Source organism: Pipra filicauda, unplaced genomic scaffold, assembly GCF_003945595.2.
Source record: "Pipra filicauda isolate LSUMZ 115617 unplaced genomic scaffold, ASM394559v2 scaffold2_size9829703_pilon, whole genome shotgun sequence".
In the NCBI taxonomy this organism is placed as follows: Eukaryota; Metazoa; Chordata; class Aves; order Passeriformes; family Pipridae; genus Pipra; species Pipra filicauda.
This window is the reverse complement of record NW_024104421.1, coordinates 1,905,697-1,926,335: the sequence shown is the minus strand read 5'-3', so window position 1 is coordinate 1,926,335 and position 20,639 is coordinate 1,905,697. Positions and strand designations below refer to the sequence as shown.

General features: G+C 41.0%; 1 protein-coding gene across 1 annotated transcript in view; it reads right to left on the bottom strand.

The window, feature by feature from the left end:
* Window positions 1-20,639, bottom strand: part of ST8SIA1 (ST8 alpha-N-acetyl-neuraminide alpha-2,8-sialyltransferase 1) — a 121,569-nt gene that overhangs the window by 87,416 nt on the left and 13,514 nt on the right. Inside the window, exon 2 of the mRNA XM_027726591.2 lies at window positions 3,825-3,969. Within this exon, the coding sequence (XP_027582392.1) occupies window positions 3,825-3,969 (145 nt within the window). The remainder of the gene's footprint in view (window positions 1-3,824; window positions 3,970-20,639) is intronic.

Here is a 20,639-nt window from a genome sequence, read left to right as displayed (position 1 = left end):
GACACTCCCCAACACACAGTTCTCTGTTCTGTATAATAGTTGGTCCACAATGGAGAGGAAATAAATCAACGAGTTCCCATGACCTTTAGTGGCCAACATGAGACGTGGCAGCCTGGCTACTCAGACATTTATCCAGCCAAGACTGTAGTAGGGTCACCTACACCTCTGAACTCTCAGTGCCTCCAGACACATACCAAAATTACTGGCTGATATTGAAATTCTAAGTCTGAATTAAAAAGTTTAGAGGAGTGGAAGGTAGGTCGTAGGAATAACCTCTCACTGTTAAGATTAAACTACGCCTACAGTGATATGCAGACTCTATGCTTCTTGTCTCCTAAGAGTGGGAAATAATGCTGTAGATCACAGCAAGTAACATAACAAAGCTGCTGTCAAGAAATATCTGATTTTAATTGAAGTGACACTCCATTATCCAACAGCTCCAGGCAACTCAGCTTAGCCTATCCTGGGAGATGGGCTGTAGGTGGACACCCTCACTGCATGCTAGTCTCTCTTCTCTGATGAGCCACATCCTGAGCTGCACCTTCTCCTGACCTTTAGGTATTGACAATGAGCCATTAGCAGTTTCTCTCCAGGATGGAAAAGATGGTGCAGTCTGTGTAACATTTCATTTCTGCTTCAAAAAAAATTTAATTCTTGATATTGGGGGGAAATGACACAGAGAGGGGTAGACTAAGAGGAGCTACTTCCAGCAACTGGAATTATGGGTTCACACAAAACTCTGCAACTTCAAATTTTGTTCTCATGAACTGAAATGAAACACTGAATGACTATTTCCACATAAAAGCTTTTTTCTTTTGCAATTTTCTCCCTTGGCCTCTCAAAAACTTGAAAAAATAAAAAGGGGAATAATATAATAATGCAAGGTCTGAGGAATAAAAGGCTAGCAAAGGACTTGATTAAAAAAAAGAATCTAACAGTTGAAATATTACATTAAAAATGGTACAATGAAATAATATAATACCACCAAAACCTTTTAACCTTTTCACTTCAAAGAAAAACTGAAAAACCAATGAACTGATATTAAATTTATATTTTCATGAAACAGCATTTTTACTGGAAAAGCACTCTATCAGAAAACGTTGGCCCAGCTGTAAGAACTTTAAATATAGATTGCTCAGAAGAAAAAGTATTCTATTTTGTATTGTTGCCATTCAAGAGTAAGAGACATTTTACATATTAAGTCCTGACATACTTATTTATTCCTGTAAAAGGCTCCACTGATGCATTAGCCAGCTCACTCTATGCCATGAAATATGGCAAGTTTCCTATTCAGTTTTGAGTTACATTATTGTATAAGTTAGTAACTGGTTCAGGACTGAGAAATCTTCTGCAAGCACAAAACTGCTTAAGCCTAGCAGATTGATGTGGATGGAGTCAGTTTTATTTATTCCAGAGGAAATATTTTTTTGGTTATATCAACATAGCTGCGGCCCTTCACATTCCTGTTACATCCCCTGGGCATTTCAGAGTATTAACCGTATTTTATGAGAGGTTTTAAGCTTCTGGATACTTTTGAAAGGAATATTCATCTTCACAAAACTCGCCTGCCAGTCGCTAGCAAGCTAATAGACACCATTCTTCAAAGAGGGAGCCTGAAAAATTTAGGTGAGTATTTTTCTTGAAACAAAGAGAGAAGTAGAGAAATACTTCACTTAAAAATTTACCGCAAATAAATCTTCCTAAGCTTTTAAGCCTACTGGGATTTCATCTGATAAAGGCCTACGAAATTCCTCTGGGCAAAATACATAGGAATAACACATCAAATTAGAGGCAGCGGTACTTGCAAGGAAAGAAGGAGTAGTAGTGAGTAGCATTTGTCAGAAACGAACTGCCCATCGATTCATTAAAGGGGCAGCATTTCTGGCACCACTCCCAGAGCTGCTTTCTAGCATTGTTTCACAGTTGGAACATCAGAAAAATTCACCTTTTCCACCACCACCACCAGCATCTACCCATCCTCTTCACGGACCGCTTGGCAAGCCTAAGGGACACTGAAGTCCCAATTCCACAGCTCACCTTGTCCCTCAGGAGTTTATCTTTCCAGGACTTCCCAGATCCTTACTCTTGATCCAGCCAACTGATAAACTTTGAAGATGGGGCTTAGGAGCCCAGGAACCACTGGAGTTCCTGAGATCATGATTTCTCTCTAACCAGCAATGACCTCTCCGAAGGAGTCCATCCAGCACTCTGCTCTTTTCTATGAGAGGAGGTAGGACACCTCTGCAGCCAAGCAGAATGCTAGGTTTTCATACAAAGAAAATCAAATCTAAAATCCCAAATTCATCACAGAACAGTGACCTCCCTGTGCCAGCCCAGGTGGGGTTTTTGTGAAACCCTGGAAAGGACTTACACATTTTGAGCAGCTGTTGCCAGTATCTTTGTGTGGTACGAAGTTCACAGCTCTGCCAAGGGTTTCTGTTCTCTCCAATAAATGATGCAATATTGTAGCAACAAATCACACCCATAATCACAGAAAAAGACTTAGAGCCACTACTCTGCAACACATCATAAACTTTTTGCCAGTCTCCAGAAATTCACTCAAGGCAGGCAGCCCATTTCCAGCTGTACTGCAGGAAAAAAACCCACTTGTCATGCAGGTTTCAGCATCTACTTGTTTGCTGAGCTTGCAGGGACACAGCAGCTGGGAGCAGCCTGAGGGAAGCCAAGGTCCATTGTCTGGATCATGGCAACAGGCACAAGTGACAAGACAGGAGACTGGCAGCCTGAACAAGACACAGCTGTAAAACCGCTCCTCAGGATGATGTCTCAACATAGGAAGTGGCTGTTCCTATCTCCTCTGCCCTGCACAACAGTTTCCCCTCACACTTCTCCATTAAAAGAAACTCATTGAAAGTCATAACTGTTTTTGAGATCTTGGAAACTACTTTAAAAAAAACCAAACCAAACTAACTTTTTCATGCTTTATCGGCAGGATGAGGTTAACAAGTAAGAACTCTGCTAAATGTTTAACTGAAATAGCAACAAACAAAAAGCCCATTGTGAATGATTCAACATCTACTGGGAGGCTTAACAAATTTGTATGTCTTCAGTTTGAGAAATTAAAGCAACATGTAAATCAATTAATACATCCAGACGTTTGGCTTTCTTTAAGTGTGTAGCCACATAAAACATCTCTCCTTCCACATACAAAATTCAATATAACAACAACCTCATTATTTAACATCAGTTCATTTATTAATTAAATAAACAAGAAGCAGCTTAGATCAGTACCACAAACTGCCATCACTCAAAAACCCTGTACTTAACCCAAAACACCTTTGCTGAACAACAATAATCACTTCTAACATTCAAAACCAGCAAGAATCAACAAAGTCAAGTTTTGTTGGCTTCTGTTGTTGGGCTCACATTGATTGTCACCAACAAACTTCATTAACTTGTAACACCTTCACACAAAGTACTGTCGCATGTGATCTGTACAGATCTCAACTGAAGCGATCCTAGGTGAGAGATCAGGCTCACAGTGAGTGTGATCCCTGACTGAAATGCAGAAATCACCTACTTAAAATAGACAGAATTTCAGCATTTTAAGAATCAAGATGGGTGACCCAATTTCACCAGCCCTTGTGTACATCTGCACACCCAAAAAGCACCCAAGGAAATATTAACATGCATACCAACAAAATTTTCAGAACATGGAAGTAGAAAAAAAAAATAAAAATTGTTTTGTACCAAGAAATGAAGACTCAATTTCTTGACAAGCCTTTAGCCTATTCATGCTCCTTTGTACCATGCTACCATTTAGTATATTAATACTTAAAGTGGCAATAAAAACAGTTACTAACCTGTGGGAAGAGAGAGTAAGTTGCATTGTCGATTGTGACAGAATATAAAAATTCCCCGTCGAACCAGAGGTTCTTTCCCATCGGGGAGTTCAGCTTTGTCATGGCAAAGAGCTGCCCGGGGTCACAGCATTCTTCCAGCAGCTTCCTAGAGAAGGCAACCAAAAGAGAAAGTGTGATATTAATTAGAGCCTCGGCACGCCTTCGTTAACGACCACCCGTCGCATCTGAGATCCTGCCACTCTCAGATGCTCCAAAAGCCAACCTTCCCAGCCAGCAGATGAACCAGGGGTGACTCTTTTTTACTTACAGAAAGGTTAGAAAAGCTGCTTTTATTTCAGAAAATCTTAGAAATAGATAGTAAAAAATCTAAGTTTCCAGTCAGGGGGGGCACAGAAATAAAACCCAGATTCAGCAAAAGAAACTCCATCCTGTACAACACATTTTAATGGATAAAAAACTGGTCTCCGACACATACAGAAATCAGTGAAGCTCCTTTGAAAACTAAATCTAAAGTATATCAAAATTCAGTACCAAACCTTATTCATGAAGAGCAGGTTTCCTAAAACCCCATAGTTACATAACTTATGGATGGAAAAATTTGGCATCCCTCTCCAGTTACTGAATGTCCTTGTGTATATTCCCAGCAGTATTAGAGCCTGCCTTCTAACTCGAGTCCAACTTGAGTCATCCCAGTATGATAGATATATATAGAGAGAGACTGAATATTATACCTCCTAGTTTCCTTGCTGAAACTGCATATCCTCTTACACATTCATTTCCCAAAAATACTTACTATTCACCTTGAGTAGAAATTTGAGAGCTGGTGAGCTGGTTGAAGGTTACATTGAGTAAAAGTTCTATATCACAGCAAACCCAGCAATTAATATCCTAAAATACAGAATGATGAAAAGGACTAAAGGTCCAGAATATCCCATCTTTCTATAGCCTGCATGGCAGCAGAAAGGTTGACACTCATACTGTTTTTTATATGTAATAGATGTATTTAAAACACGCATTGCAGAACTATGTCATTAGAGTATATTTTCATGTTATTATATACATTTTTCATATATCCTAAAGGGAATCCTAAAGAGACTGGCACAATTTCCAGTGGTTGCATAAGCCGAAAAACATCAATTATTAGTGACTACTAGAATGCTTGATGTAGCTGTTCTCCTCTGAGAAAGAGATTTTATTCAAAACTGTGAAGTCACTAATGGAAATTTAAATTTTTTTAGCATTTTTTAAAGTTTTACAGCTACTTTTCATTTCTAAAAACTAATACTTGAAAAAAACCCCTAACATTATTTTCCCCTGAAGTTCATAGCTTTCTGCAACTGTGTATTACTTTTCAGACATACTTCCAACTGAAAATCTGATGAAAACTGGAAAACTGTAGAGTAGATTTGTGATAATCTTAGCAAAAGAGGAAATAGCTCAAAAGTGAACTCCTCCATCTGCATAAATATTTCAAGAAAGACATAAATCACTATGCTCAGGCGTGTAAGTCAATTCCAAATTAATGATGTCTAGGACAATACTGTGGCTAGTTCTAGATCCCAAGGTCCTAGAAGATCAAGGAAAACGCAGACAGACTGGAGAGAGTCCAAAAGAGGGTCACCACAATGATCAAAGGGCTTGAAAATCTGCCCTATGAGAAAGGACTTAAGAAGTCAGGTCTCTTCTCCCTGGAGAACACAGGACTCAGGGGGGACCTCATTGCAGTTTTCCAGTACTTCCCAAAATTAAAATTTCCAAGTGAAATCCTACAACTCACATCTTCTCTAGAAATCTGCAAGAAGCAGAACAAAAAATCCCAGATAATTTAGTGTAAAATTATCCAGGGAGTGTTTTATATTAACGAATCTTTCCTTAGCCAGGGTAAACTGATAAGGAACAGTTCTTACAACTCCCTCCCTATTAGACTAAATATATATACCTACTCTTTCCTGTTCCCAAAAAAGCATTATTTCAGTTCCCACTGAATCCTTCATTAACAAACCTATTATGAAAAGCAGTAGGTGTATCCTGGAAGGTCCACAGATAGGCAAGTCACTAGTTCAAGTATGCATCTGTATGTACTAGCACAAAAATCCCGGGCACTCATATGTGCTTTCTGTCAGAAAAGAATAATTATTAAAAGTCTCACATTATTCAGTCTCTGTTTCTGATCTAAATCCCAAAATTACAAAGCAAGAAAAGCTTCATATGAAAATGTTCATTAAAAAGCAGAATGGATTCAAAGGCAAACCTAGAGCAGGATACTTTGCAGGGTCAGGGAGACTGAACTGATTTGCTGAGCTTGATTAAAATGCACAACTAAAACGTTATGACAGAATTTGCAAAATTGCAGCAGCTTTTAGCCAAGAATCTCAATTCGTTGCAAACATTTCTCCACTAGCAGGACACAAACAACATGCTTTTGTCTCAAAGTTATCTCCAATTCAGCAGAGACCTGGCTATGAGAGGACTTAAAGAATACTGGTATTGAAAAGGCACTGGAGGCCCTCAGGTCTGAGAGCACTTGAGGGACAAATCCCTACTAGTGAGAGAAGAGGGAGAAGAGTTACTCTGACAATCTCACTTCAGGCCTCTCGGATTTCAGCTGGAACTGGGCACCAAGCAGGTCATTAAGTACAAGGCAGCATCGGCACTGAAGTGGCTCTGCACATCAACTCAAGCAGCAACCTGTGCAAGAGGAGGGAGCTGAGCAGCAGTTTGGAGACCTGCCCCAGCCGTGCCCCCACAGTGTAACTGGCTGGGGTGAAATTAAGGCAAGACAAAATAAAATAAAAATTTAGCTATGTTAGTGTGACTTTGCAAAATTGTAACTGCTTGAAAGAAGGTTGCTGCCCAAATTGTGGGCAATTAAGACAAAGCTAGCTTACCTAAACAAAAGGGACTGTCAGGGAAAGCGGGAAAGACTTTTAGCACATAGCATTGCAAGGGAGACAGAAGAGGAGGGGGGGGAACCTAAGCTGTTTGAAATGATAAAACTTTACATAACTACTCTCTAATAATAAGAATAGGAGTTAGGCAACCAAATGTCTATGTAGATAAGGCAGACTTCATAAAGAGTGTATATGATAGATAATTTTTGAAACTCGCTGTATAGAAAGCTGTTGTGTTTCTTTTCTCAGTGGACATGCACGGGGGGGGAACCCCCCTGAATTTCCCCGGCCATAATAAAAGTGTGCTTTATATATATTGTTTAAGGATTTCTTTGAATCAGGGGTTACACCAGCAGACACTGCACACTGACAGAGGCACAGTGGTACCAAAGATCCTACAGCCACAATACCTTATTTTCATGGGTTTTACTCCAGGCTAACTCTGGTCTGATTCCATAAAGATCTTGTGAGTGGCTGTAGCAATGGAGTGCATTACTGGGATGCAGTGAAATCTGGGGACAACTAGGTTTGCCTCCAAAGCCTACCTCTAATGAAAGGGCTAATATGGGTGCACCCTTCTCCGCCTTAAAACAGAGAGGAAGCTAGACCTCCTTGCCTAAATTCATAGATAGTCAGTAAGAGAGCTTATATAAAAATCCCAAACTACTTGTTCTTCATCTTAAGCTTATGAACTTCTCAGTTTGATTTCAGTTTGCAGCTAGGCAATGCTTAATCTCACTCTGGTTTGACCAAAGTCTCAGTCAATAATGACTTAGAGTAGCTCCTTCAAACATCCCAAATGACAGCAAATATAACACCTAAAACCAGAAATGGGCAATTCCATAGTAGGAGTGGTCAGCCAGGAAGTTACAGCCCTTTATGTATCTCTTCTGCACAGGTGTCTTGCCTCCCCAGCACACCCACCACTTCTCCAGCTGCCTTCGCTGTGCTAAGTGCCACCAGCACTGTGCAAGGGAGGGTGAGCAAAATTATTCCTCTCAATGTTTTCCTTCTCAACCCATGCAAGGGAGAGGTAGCACACCAATGAGGAGAAGCTCAGACTGACAGGGAGAGCCACTTGTCAAGCAGCAACAACAGCAAGGCAGCTTCATGAAGCTTCCCCAGGGAACTGGTGGAGTGGTGGAGTCACCATCCCCAGAAGTGTTCAAAAAACAAGAAGACATGGCACTTCACAATATGGTTTAGAGGGCACGGTGGTATTTCGTTGCAGGTTGGACTTTCGTGGAGGTCTTTTCCAAATTTAATGATTCAGTGATTCTGTGAAGGAGGACTGAAGGCTTAAGCCTGATCTGAACAGGACTCCAAACAAGTCTGCAGAACAGTTCCCCATGAAGGATGATCCAGTACACATGGGATGGGGAGAGGGCAGGAGCAGCTACAGCCTGATGCTGCTCTTGCAGGTCCCAGCAAGTGTCAGCAGTCCTCCCACTAAACAAGGGCAGCATGGCTTTAACAGCAGCAATAAAATAATGACTGAGGTTCAGGTTCAAGTTTGAGACAAAAACAACTTGTCAAATGAATTGCTTTAGTCAGACTCTGCTCAGCTGCCTGGATTTAGCTGATATCACATTAACCTTTGTCCAAAACAGAACCTGGATCTGAAGCACAACCCCGCAGTATTTGGGCTGGCATAAACCTCCTTTTCTTTACATTGCAGTTCACATTCACCTCAACTTCACATGTTTTGCTTTGAGATCAAATGAATCTGAAGGCTCAGAGAAAAAAAATTAATCTGCCTTCGGAGTTTCAGCTGGTGTCAAGCCAAAACCATCAGGTCTTCACTCACAACCAGGGATTTGTGGCACTGCTGAAATCCAGGGTACAGGTAGTCGCTTGGCTTCACTAGAGAAGATTTACACAGCTCCATTTCAGTGCAATTGCTTAAGTGCTTCCATTAATGTATCCCCCAGTAGAGGCAGGAGGACCTACCAAGAACCTCGTGGAGTCCCCAAACTAAACTGACACCTATTTCCCAGCATCTGCATGCTTAGGGACACTGAGCTAACATCCCTATTGGAAATACTTCAGGGATTAATACCAATAGTGGCTCTGAAACACAATCGGTCTGAGCACCTCCAACACTGTGAGTCTCAAAATCTAACCCTCAAATTCTCCTAATTAGGTCTTTGGTGCAGTGCTGCCATAAGAATAACACATTCAGATGTTTTTGCAAGAAGTTTTGGTGGCAGGGGAGATACCAAAATCACTGCTTAACAAAATATTGCCTTTAATAAATTTGCACCCAGTTCAGGGTCTGATTTTTTGGCACTTCAGGTTTTGGTTGAGTTTTTAATTATTCTTCCCCACTCCTTTAATAGATCCCTGGCTTCTGAAATTTCAGGTTGAATGATGATCAAAAAAGCTGAAGTTTTCCTCAATTTCTCGCTTTGAACAAAGTTTTTTACTCCTTCCATAATTCCTGTGGCTATTCTCTCTTTTACAAGATTCACCTCTAAATATTCCATTCTAAATAAAGCCTGGAAATACTATTTCTAGTGCAGTCACCCCCTGCCAACTACAGGGACAAACTGACCTTTGTTCTTACCCACACACACGTCATGTCCAAGGCCAAAGTACAGTTAACTATTAACTATTTAGCACTATTTTTGGTGTCAATGCTTCCCAGGTTGGGAACATCCATCTGTAACTGCAATCTGAACTTTGGTTTCTTAAATATAATATTTCATATATGATTCTATTGAAAATCAGGATGCTTAGCAGGAGACCCAGGTTGCTCTGCTCCCTGGACCATTTGCTGCCCTGCTTCTTTTCTCATCTGAGAAACTTATCAATAATATTTTAATAAGTTGTCTTGCACCGATGAAAAGAAACATAGAGGATCAAGAACTAATCTGAGCAAGTTCATACCTGGACATATCCTGAATTCATCCATACAATGACCATCACCATCCAGGAACGGACAAAAAATCCAGGCCTATACCCCATCTCCAACAGCAGGCAGTAGCTAATGTTTACAGCTGTAAGAGAGTCCTCTCATATAGCCATGTAATGGCTCTACTTGAGGTCATTTTTTGGTCCAAGCTGGCAGTTTGAGAATTTTATTGCTCTACAAAAGCCATTCAACAACAGTAGAATCACTGGTTCAATTACAACCAGTGTGGTCGCATGAGTTCGTAGCTGCAGTTGGCATTTGGCTTCTGAATATCCTGTGAAAACATCGTTAGTTGGGTTTGGTCACATACACTGAATTCCTGTTTCCTAAAGAGCTCAATATAATACTTGTAACTGGGGGTTAGCTTGAGGCTTTGAGGTTTTCATGGTGTTTAAAGTACCTTACTATCCAAGGCATACTAGCTTCCACCTTAGGCAGGGCAGAAGACAGCAGGCGTAAGGAAAAAAAGTGGAATGTAATGTTCTTATTTTATCAGGGCAGATATCACACACATCAAACTCTTGCTCCAAACACCCAACTGCCTCTGCATCAAAGCTGTGGGTAAACATGATATAAATTTATTAGGGAGAATAAGGGAAAAGGCTGTCGCCGTTCTGCCGTCATCAGATGCCAAGGGACACATTGAATGAACTCCAAGTCACCCAACACAGAGCCACATGGTCTTTTCTCCTCCACAACAAAATCAAGGCTGGCTTCAGCCTTGACAAGTATTTTGGCACCATTCCTCTCTACAGCAGACTCCACCCCACCTGAGATGAAATTTAAAATTACCCTCAGCACAACTATTCAGGAAGATGATCTCAGAACTGCCCTCCTAAGAACACCATGGACATGTACCAAAGGAGTAAGAGAATGGCCAATAAAAATGTTTTTGATATTCAGAAAAGCATATAAAATTGTTTTTTTTGGGACAGCAGTAGTAGCTTAAGCTCTAACTAAAATTAAGACCTTTGCCAAAAACAACATCTAAATCAAGAATACATTGCTCTGCACAGGTTCATTTTTGAAAATACCCCAGTTACCTAAGCTTGAAGAATAGGCCTAAATGCAATGAAAAAGAAATACGAAAAATGGATACCACAGAGCAGAACAAAGAGATAATCTGGTTTACTTCCCAGGCAAGCTTTCTGTAATATGATAAGATTTTATGAAGACTAAAGTCATGACCGTTTTCCTCCTCACATTTATTACTGTATTTTTTCTTGATATGAAACTTTCCACCTATTTCAATGCCTGCCCCCTGCAGCAATTTCTAGTGTCTGGACTCTACACAGACCATGTAATATTTCCCCCATCTTCCTCAAGAGAGGAAAGATATCAGGACAATAAAAAGGTTGCAGACAGAAGCAAATCACGTACCGAACTTCCTGGCACTGCAACCTGCATGAACGGAAAGAGATTGAAGAGACCACAGACACTTCTCAGAATAAGGGAGTTCATGAAAACCACATTCATTATCTTAGCAGTAGAGCTGTATGCTATTTTTTAAGTAAGAAATTAAACTATAAATTAAAGATAATTTGTTACAAATTACCAAATTAATAGTTGTGGGAGAGGAGAATTATGAAATCAAGCATTTCTATCTCTTCTGCATCATCAGTATCTTTCCTTTTAGAACTTTCTTCCAGGTTTTTTTGAGGTGCCCAAAAAGGAGAAAAAGTATTTTATTTAACCCGAGAATATTGTTTTCACTACCTGGTTTTTATTTAACGTGAGAATATTTGGGTTTTCACCGCCTATTTTAAAATCACTGAACAAAAAATCTGGTGCCTCCCACGCAGTGTAGTTCACAGTTCTGTTTCCCAGACTGCAAAAGAAACATAAAAAACTCTTTTTCCATCCTCTGTGTTGGGTTACCCTATCTTTGCTTCCCTGGCCCTGTGCTAACAAACCCTGCTGTCCTGCAGGAGGCAAAATCCGAGCTGTCAGGCATTGCAGCACATCATCCAAATCTCTGACTGATTTTATCCAAGTCTTTTTTTCCTTTTTTGTTGAAATGTACAAGTGACATCTTTTTTTTCCCAGAAGTGTTCATAATATCATGGAAAATGTGTGGCTCTTTTTCCTCTACTCTCCTTCCAAACAAAGACAGATTAGTGCTTAAAATTTCGAGGATCTAAAGGCTTTTATCCACTTTCAGAAGACAGCAGTAGCAACAGTATTACACAGTGCACCTTGTAAACTTGCCTAAATTCTCTTCTCATAAAATTTAACTGTGGTTTAGCTCAATCTTTGAATCTGCAAATGACTTTGGATTATCTAACCTCTATCAGGTTCTCCTGTGAATTTAAATTCAAATTTCAGATAGCGTGATAAAGATATGCAGTCGCTTCAGTTGATTATGCATTCCCTCTTTCATCAAAACTCTGCATTTTAAGAAAAGTAATTGAAAGGATACACTTTTCTAACACTGTAAAGAGACATTACTCTTCTAATATCATCACACCATTATATTCCATACCTTCATTATTATTGCAATTGCAAAGGAGGACTGAGTAGTGCAACGTTTAGGTTGTAGAAGTACAGATGAGGTCAAAATTTGCCAGGGACTATCTTTGTTATTGAACAATGTCTGTGAACTAGAAGAAATCAGGATACACCTCAGTGAATAGAAGTCTACCTGAACATCTGACAAGTCTTAAGTTTATCTTTCCTCCTGCAAATTATTTTCTTTAAAAATGGAGCAGATTTGATCTGGAAAGCTATTGAAAGACAGAACTGTTTGCCTCTTTTCAGAGAAAACATTATTTTGATTCACACAAACTCGCTTCAAACTCCTATGCACAAAGCCTGCTTATAAGCTTTGAAACACAAATTATAATGTATGAACTATAATGTATGAATTACAGAGTTTAAATTCTAGTATTTGGGCAGATGAATTATTTCTAAGACTCTCATACCAGATGTATAAAGAGGTATATTATAAGGAAGCCACCACAAGTTGTGACTTGCAATAGCAAAAATAGAACTTCATTACTCATGCAGTAAAATCTATTGAAATACAGGATGTCTCTGAGTTGTCTGTATTGTTCCCAACCACATCCAGGACAGACAGCAGCAGTGACTCAACATCTCACCTAGGAACTGCCATGAACAGCCACATCCCTTTGAGAAGTGATGAATCTGAGCATGAGCTCAAATGATGGTTTCTGGACAGCAGCCAGCAGCTCAAGAGAAGTGACCTCACACAGTGCTGGAATTCACTGGCACTGCACCAGACTGCTCCTCTGCTTTGCTAATGACACCACCACCAGCCCCCATATACGACAACTATGTCTGAGGGCCCATCCCAGAGAAGACACAGGGTTCATCTCACTTCATTTATAGTATTTGAAATGCAAACACTTCCAAGGCTTCTCTGTAGCAGACAAAGCATCCTTTAGGGTGGGATTCATCTCAAAGTAGACACCTATTTCCTCTCTAATGACCATAAAGTGACCGCCTTAGACAGAGACATCTACGTTTGGTAGCTCAGTTCCAATCCATGAAGCCAGACCTGCTGCTCCAGACTCTAGAAAGCCTATGGAAGCTTTTGCAGTTAGCACGAGCTGCAAGGGATGGACTGTAGGTCCTCTGCCTGTCTACGGCATCTCACGGAAGGATCCTATCTGCCAGCAGCCTCATCTGATGGTCTTTCTTCTCTGCTCACACAGCCCTCACAGTGGGCTGTCAGAAAGATGAGCTGGCACAACTACATGAATGGGCAGTTTTGTCAGAGAGAATTCAGAGGCAAAGGGGAGTGGGGAAGGGAAAGAGATTAATTGCTTCTTGTACTATTCTTTTTTTTTTTTTTAATCTTACAAACCTCCAGGAGGAGAGCAGCTTTCACAGACACGAGGTGAAATCAATGAATAGCTGTCTTGCAAAAAACAGCAGAACCATCAGCTAAGACAGGAAGTTATACTACACGATGGTGCTGCTGCAGAGGGGGGAAATGAGTTGTTCTTGTCACTTCCCTCGTTGCTTTCAGCAAAACTGATCCTTGCTTTGTGCAGCCACAAGCACAAAGAAATGCTCGGCATCAACAAGGGCACAGGATGGCCGTATTCTTTCAGGAGAAGGAGATTCACTAAAAATAAATTGAGCAGTTCTAATCTTGCATTTGAGCTTGCACTGTCTAGAGTGATGATACATACCACCTAGATCTAACCAGTCAATTATCACACTACAGTGACTTCTCCACCTGCTTCTGCAACCCAGATAAAAGCCCTGTAAGTATTACATAATGCTCCTCACAAAAAAGTGCCCCCACGCTCCAATCCAAAAAGGTCCATAGGGAGTTCTTCACTAATTTGATAGTTAAAGCCATGCCCCTTCCTAGAAGGTGAACTGGACAGAAAAAAAAAGAAAAAAATTCCTCCATTACACAGATTTAAGCATCTCGAAATGCTTAAAAATAGAAACCACAGAAATGAAGAGGAAAGGAATGCTCCTGCGTGGTCATTTCGAGCGCTTTTTGATGCAAAAAGTGTAGGTAGCCAGTCAGCCATGGCCTATATATATGACAGAGACAAGAATATGTAAAAGTATCACATGAAAAGGTATGAAAGAGAAACATATTTTCAAAGGCCTATGAAGCTGTACATTTGGAAAAAAGTTTTAACCCATCAAAGACATATGAATAGACCTGAAGGAACAGACCGAAGGGAAGCCCTGTTTTGAAGAGAAACTTGTTCCTCTCACTTCTCAGGAACTGCTTCCCACATCTCACATCTATCAGTTGTTTGGGAGATGGCAAAGGAACAAGCTTTGTCTGGTTGGGAAGCATCCATCGGATGCCCTGCCAGCTAGCAGGACGAGCTGATCTGCCAAACAAAATAGGAAACCTTGGGTTTGATCTCCCTCTTTCACCCAGTTTTTCATGAAACTGCTAGGAACTCACTACCTCTAAGACTTCTGTTATTCTGTTTAATCTGGATGAAATTAGCCAGTGAGACAAATTTCTTAAAGGGGGTGGATTATGATTAAGATTCCAGTCATATGTATCACATTTCCTACTGACTGAGAGGGGGAAAAAGAAATCCAATAAATGCCAAATAATGCCTTGCTTTAGTTTCCTTGAAACGGACACTGACAAAACTCTGTACTCTTTGTTGCTTCTGTACACCCAGAATTATACACCAGTTAAGTTCTAATAGTCCTATTTTGGATGAAAGCCATGATTTAATGCACCGCCAAGCACTGACACTGGACTTCACTTACAGCCCGAGCTGCTGCAACCATCAACGTCACTTTTGTAAACAGCTGACAATCAGCTGGCCAAGTATCCAGAGATATTTCTGAACTGAGTTCAGTGATCCTTCTGTGTGCTGACAGATGGCTTCCAACAGATGAAAATGAATGGTAAAATTACCACAGATTAAAACACAGCCATTTAACTGAAACTTGATAAATATATACCTTGAACTTGCAATTCCCCTGTTTGCGGTTAAAAGCCTCATTTTTGAAGTTTTGCTAATGTGTTTTCAACCTTGCCTGAGTGCCTGGTGCTATAAAATCAGTTTCACTGATGCAAATGCTTTGTTAAATGCACTAAGTGGATTAAAATAAAGGAAAAGACATATCCAAGTTCGAACCTTTTTTTACTAGAAACTCCAATGCCAAGTCTTTTAAGTATTTTTTCTTCTGGTGAAGACACAGAAAAAAAAGTCAAGTGGCAAACATTTTGCACTCAACTTTAACTCCATCATATTTGAATTTTGGCTATTTCCTGTTTTACAGATGTAGTGAAATCAGAGGGGACCTCACCAGCTCTGATTTGAAATGAGTCTGTTCGTATAGCTGTGATGCTTTCACTAGTCATCTCCAAACACCTGTCCCAGGAACAAGAGGTAAATGTACTCTGTCTTCACAGCTTGCTCTCCTGTAGGCCCAGCAATAAACAAAATCAAGTTTATTGGTGATCATCAGGGTATACTGGAGAACTGGGGCTCTGGTATGATAAGGCAGAAGCTGCCTGCTGCTGGACCACAGGATTTCTTTTTGCTACTCTCCTACTTCCATTCTCAGCATCTGAGTGACAGCTCTGTGTTGTATTAATTGATTTGTGATGGTCAAAGCTCCATTTTGCACTCATGTAACAGTCTGTGTGTGCCTCAGGTCTGTGTTCTTCCTAAGATGCTCAGGAAGCCCAGCCACCACACAGTTACCACCTATTTTCTGCTGGTCATCTGGACTCTCCTCAGTCAACAGAAGGACACTTACCCTACCCTAACACAGGTATCTAAGGCAGCTGTCAGTATATGCAAGTACCTCTGCCTGTTCATTACTTCTAGTGAGGGAAACTAACAGAGAAATGTAATTTTTAGATAGTTAAAGTAAGTGTCTTGAACCTCAATCTCCTATATCCACAGGTGACTATATATCATTAAAACTTGTTGCTTATCTCTTGGCCTAGACAACAAGAACACAATCACAGGAAAGTGATTTTTTTTTCTTTCTCAGTAGCAAACACTGCTGTATACCTTATTCCCTCTAGCACCTCATCAGGAAGAATGCAGAAGTAAACTTGTGCCATTTGGTCTCAACAGTGCTGCCAACTTACTTACAACTCTCTGTAAAACATCTCTTGTGATTACTTAAAGCATTCTCAGACCTCCACTCTCTCCGGCGCTCACTACAGCAAAGTAACCTCACCAGTACCTAACAGGAGGTGTGGAAGAGTCCAATATAGACATTTCCTCACTTTCTACCCACATCATCTCATTTCTGAGCCGCTCCACTCCTTCACTGGCAACCTAACCTGAGCCAAGTCCCTTTGGCTAGAGTCACAGCATCAGTTCACTGCTCGCCACCACAACTATCCGCTTTGATTCCAGGGCGTACAAAACACTGGGAATTTCCTGGGTCAGACTTAAGTAGTGGGGATCCAAGCACTCCCTGTTTCGTCTAAACATGTAATCCACATTTCTTTTAGTCAACAGCTGCTCCCAAAGGACATGCAGAGGCTTATCATCTGAGCTATTCCAGATCATAAGGAGAGCTGGCAGGATTCCCCTGAACACTTCCCCCAGCTCGCTAGAAAGAATTTGCCAGTGTAACCAGGGAATGTAAACCTGGCCTTTCAGGACAAATATTCACATGGCGCTGAAACACAGTTTCCAAAACTCACTTCCAAAGCTCACAGAACTTCACAGGCACACCACTACATCTTGTCAGAGCTCTGAAACAATCCTTATTCATTACATAATCCAACCAGCTCTGGCCGTCAAGGTCATCACATATTTAAAACTCAGGCTTCCAACTCATTGCATGCTGCTTTACCATTACCATTAAACTACTTTTTGGCAGCACTCACTAGGAAAAAGGAGTTTCACAACACACCACAATGTTTAGTGGTTTGGGTGTGGTTTTGGGGTGGGGACTGTGCTACACAGGCACAGAAAAAAGCAGCAGAAGTGAAAACCTGGCAGTTGTTTGTCAGTGAAAAAGAAGAGGTGAGGAGGAGACAGGAAGCATGTCTGAGTCTATCCTGATCTAACTAGTTTGCTGCACTATGCTCTGTGCTGCTGGGAATAAATCAGGAATTCACAAACCCCATTACCCAGAGCAATCAAACAGCTTCCCAGGGATAAACGTGATTTATGTACTAAGCTCTTACAGGCCTGAAGTCCTGGCAGAAAATGTAACGTATCCAACTTCAACCTCTGCCCAATCTGGTGGCCTTTAACAAGCTAACACTACATGTGAGATTATAATTCCTAAAAGCCTGTCAAATGTAAAACCGCAGAGATTACTACATGCTATGACTCCTGCCTAGCTTTGCCAAGATGTTTATTTTCCATCTACCTCTCCTGCCTCTGCCATCTGTCAGACCTGCCCCCAGCAATACCATCACACCTCCTCTGCACAAGCACGCACACCAAGCAGGCGGTTTTGGGAAAACCCTAGGCTTCCAGTGCTGCAAAAGAGCTTCCCTACAGCTATGGGAAATGTTCCTGTCAGAATTCAAGTCTGGAGTTTTACTTTCCCTCCTCTTTCTGCTCCACTGGTTGAGAGTTTTTCATCCTTCGTAGGCTTCTTTATTGCCAGAAAACCCAGTTACATTAGAGTAGAGGTCGTAAATAGGAGACCTGTTGCTGTTTAGAGAGCTGCCTGGCATACTACAGCAATGCAAAACATGCTACCTTGTAATGCCTGCAGGAGTTATATATAGTGCAACATGATGAAATTCTAAATAAAAGGAAAACCTGAAGAGTTTGACATACACAGCCAAACACATCACAGAAAACTATTTTTGCTTGAAGGACTGTTGAAATGCTTCACTTAATTAGCTGCTGTGCTCTAGTTTTAACAGACTACCCATAATCCAAAGAAATCTAAAAAATAAAAAATACTGGCAATAGGTTCTCACAGTCATGCAGTCTCTCAGGCTAGCATGTGCAAGCGATCCCACTGAACAGGAAAGGGGAAGAGGAGCTGTACGGCTCCTAAGGAATTATGCAAACGCTGCACAGCTGGAGCTCCCACAACCAGGGTCCCCCTCCATAGTGAACAGGCAGCAAGCTGAAGTGTAGTGACTACGGTCAGACCTTCTACTTTCATTTTCCACTAGGTAATCACTGTGGGGAACAACTATTTCAGGACAGCAGAGACATCCTTTAACCACTCCCAGGTAGCACTTTGCTGCCCAAGCGAGGAACCTTCCTGTTTCCCATCCACCTTCAGCCTGTCATACTCTGTTGCATCACCTCCAGCTGCAGGTGGTCCTGAGCAACTCCCCGTCTCTCCAACATACAGATCAGTAACCCGAGTTTACTTTTACCCAGACATCCAGGTCGCCAGTTCCAGAAGAGGCATAGTTTCTGGTAGCAGAAACCCCCTTTAAACAACTCGAAGAAGTCTCTGGATCACAAACTCTGGGTCCACCGGGAGACTTACATCTATCTCCCTGGCACCTATAGGAAGGCCAAGACAGAGTCAGGCAAGCAACCTGGGAGATTTCCAGATTGAGACAGGGATAATTTTTGATACAAGTATTGATGGGTCAACTTACAGCTGGATCGACTATTCACTAACAAGGAAGCACTGGTTGGGAATATATCATCAACAAAAGCCTTGGCCCGTGAAATAGTGGCATTCAAGATCCTGGAGGGAGTGAGGAAGGAGGGGAGCAGGTTCTGTAATTTATTGGTTGATCTTGAACTCATGAGTTTGGACTGGAAGTGGCTCATAATCATTTAGGAGCCTTGTGGAAACTACATGTTAGAAACAAGAATCCCATAGCAGAGACATGGAGCAGAGGCAGTCCCTGGTGTCAGGAGAGGGCCACCCAGGATGCTCACTCTTCCTGATCCCTTCCTCCCCAACTTGTCAGGACAGCACTGGACTGATTTCACCATGAACTGACATAGATTCCAATACAATTGCTGGGTTTGTGGTTTTCTTTCCTGCTACTGGGTGAAAATGAGAAATGTGCCCTGTCAGGCAGATAAATGTTAGTCTCTGTGACCTGCATGAGAAGACTTCCATGTTCACACCCACGGGATGTATACTGCACCAAAGTTAATCCAACATTTGCTTTCTTTGACAGAGCCTTTCATGATATTGAGAGCTCCCAGGCCTGAATCCAGCTGGTTTGAGAGAAGCCAGCAACTGGGCAGTCCGACTGCCAGCTTTTGAGGTCGCATAGTCATCTTTAAAATTCACTTTGCAGCTCAAGAATGCATGACAAGCTACAGAGCTCTATTGAATCATGGTCAGTTCATCTATATATTATTCATCTCAAGAAATAAAAGCAGTGAATTACTTAGGAAAACAAAAGAAATGTATTTAAGAAGTAACAACGGAACAATTTTAAAAAGCAAAGTTTAGTTTTCACAGTGGTTAAACTGTTTACTACAAGGTTGAAGATGAACTATTTAGTTTTCAACAGCATGATGACATTTTGCTTTCTGGTACATTGTGACAATCTAAAAATAAACCATTTATCTGGCTTATTTTTAAAGCAAATTAGTACAAAAAGGGTATATGAGCCAAAGAGGAAATATATATTTTTTAAATCAATTAAGCAGCATTCTAAGAACAAGACATAAATATATAAGAACTAACCACCCTGAGAACACCTGCATTTCCTAAATTAGGCATAATGAAGGTTAAGAAGGGATTGATTGTTTATGTATGCACCAAGAATATGAAAGGTTTATAATTAACAACAGTAGTTTTGAATGAGGTGTTAAACTAAGTTAATGAAGGGTAAATGTAGTCTCAAAACTCTAAGAATTTGAAACACTGATTTTATTTGGAAGATTATACTACTATCTATTGCATGACTTCCTCTGCAACATTTGGTGTCAGGCCTTGACAGAGATAGGAAACTACACAAATAGACCTGATCTAGTAATCTGTCCTACTAGAGACATTTCTGTGTTCCTATGCACTGTAATAAAAGTCCATTATCAATTGATTTATGCTGCACACCTCTCACAAATCTGCCCTGTGAATCCCCAAAGGTGTATTTCTACAGCCACTGGGAAGCAGGTGTATTTGGAGCAGAAGCTAGACGATGAAAATGTTGCAGAATAAGAAACTGAGAGAAAGAGAACACCCGAGACATAGACTTTCACCACCTTCCACTCTGCTTCTTGCATGGTGACATCAGTCTGGAGAAGGTGCTGGCATTTGACAACCAGAAGTGCAGAAGCTCCACGTCTGCCCCCACAAATCCCTTGCCTTCCCAGAGCTATTCCACAGTTCAGAACCATAAATAGCCAAGTGCTTCTGGACAAGGAGATCTGGAGTAGCTGACTATCCTCAGCACAGTTTTGAGTCTCTGTTTCCAAATACATTATCTATACATCATAATGCCAAACATGTGAACAATCCTACTAGAACACCCAGTGAGAAGTCACCTCAGCAGAAATGCTATGGATGGCATCCAGACAAAACAAAGCAGGCCTTTGCTTTAAAGCCTCATCCCAAAACCCTGGTAACCAACCCCAGTTTTAGATATGAGAAGTCAAAGAATTGCCCTCTGTAATTCATCATCCC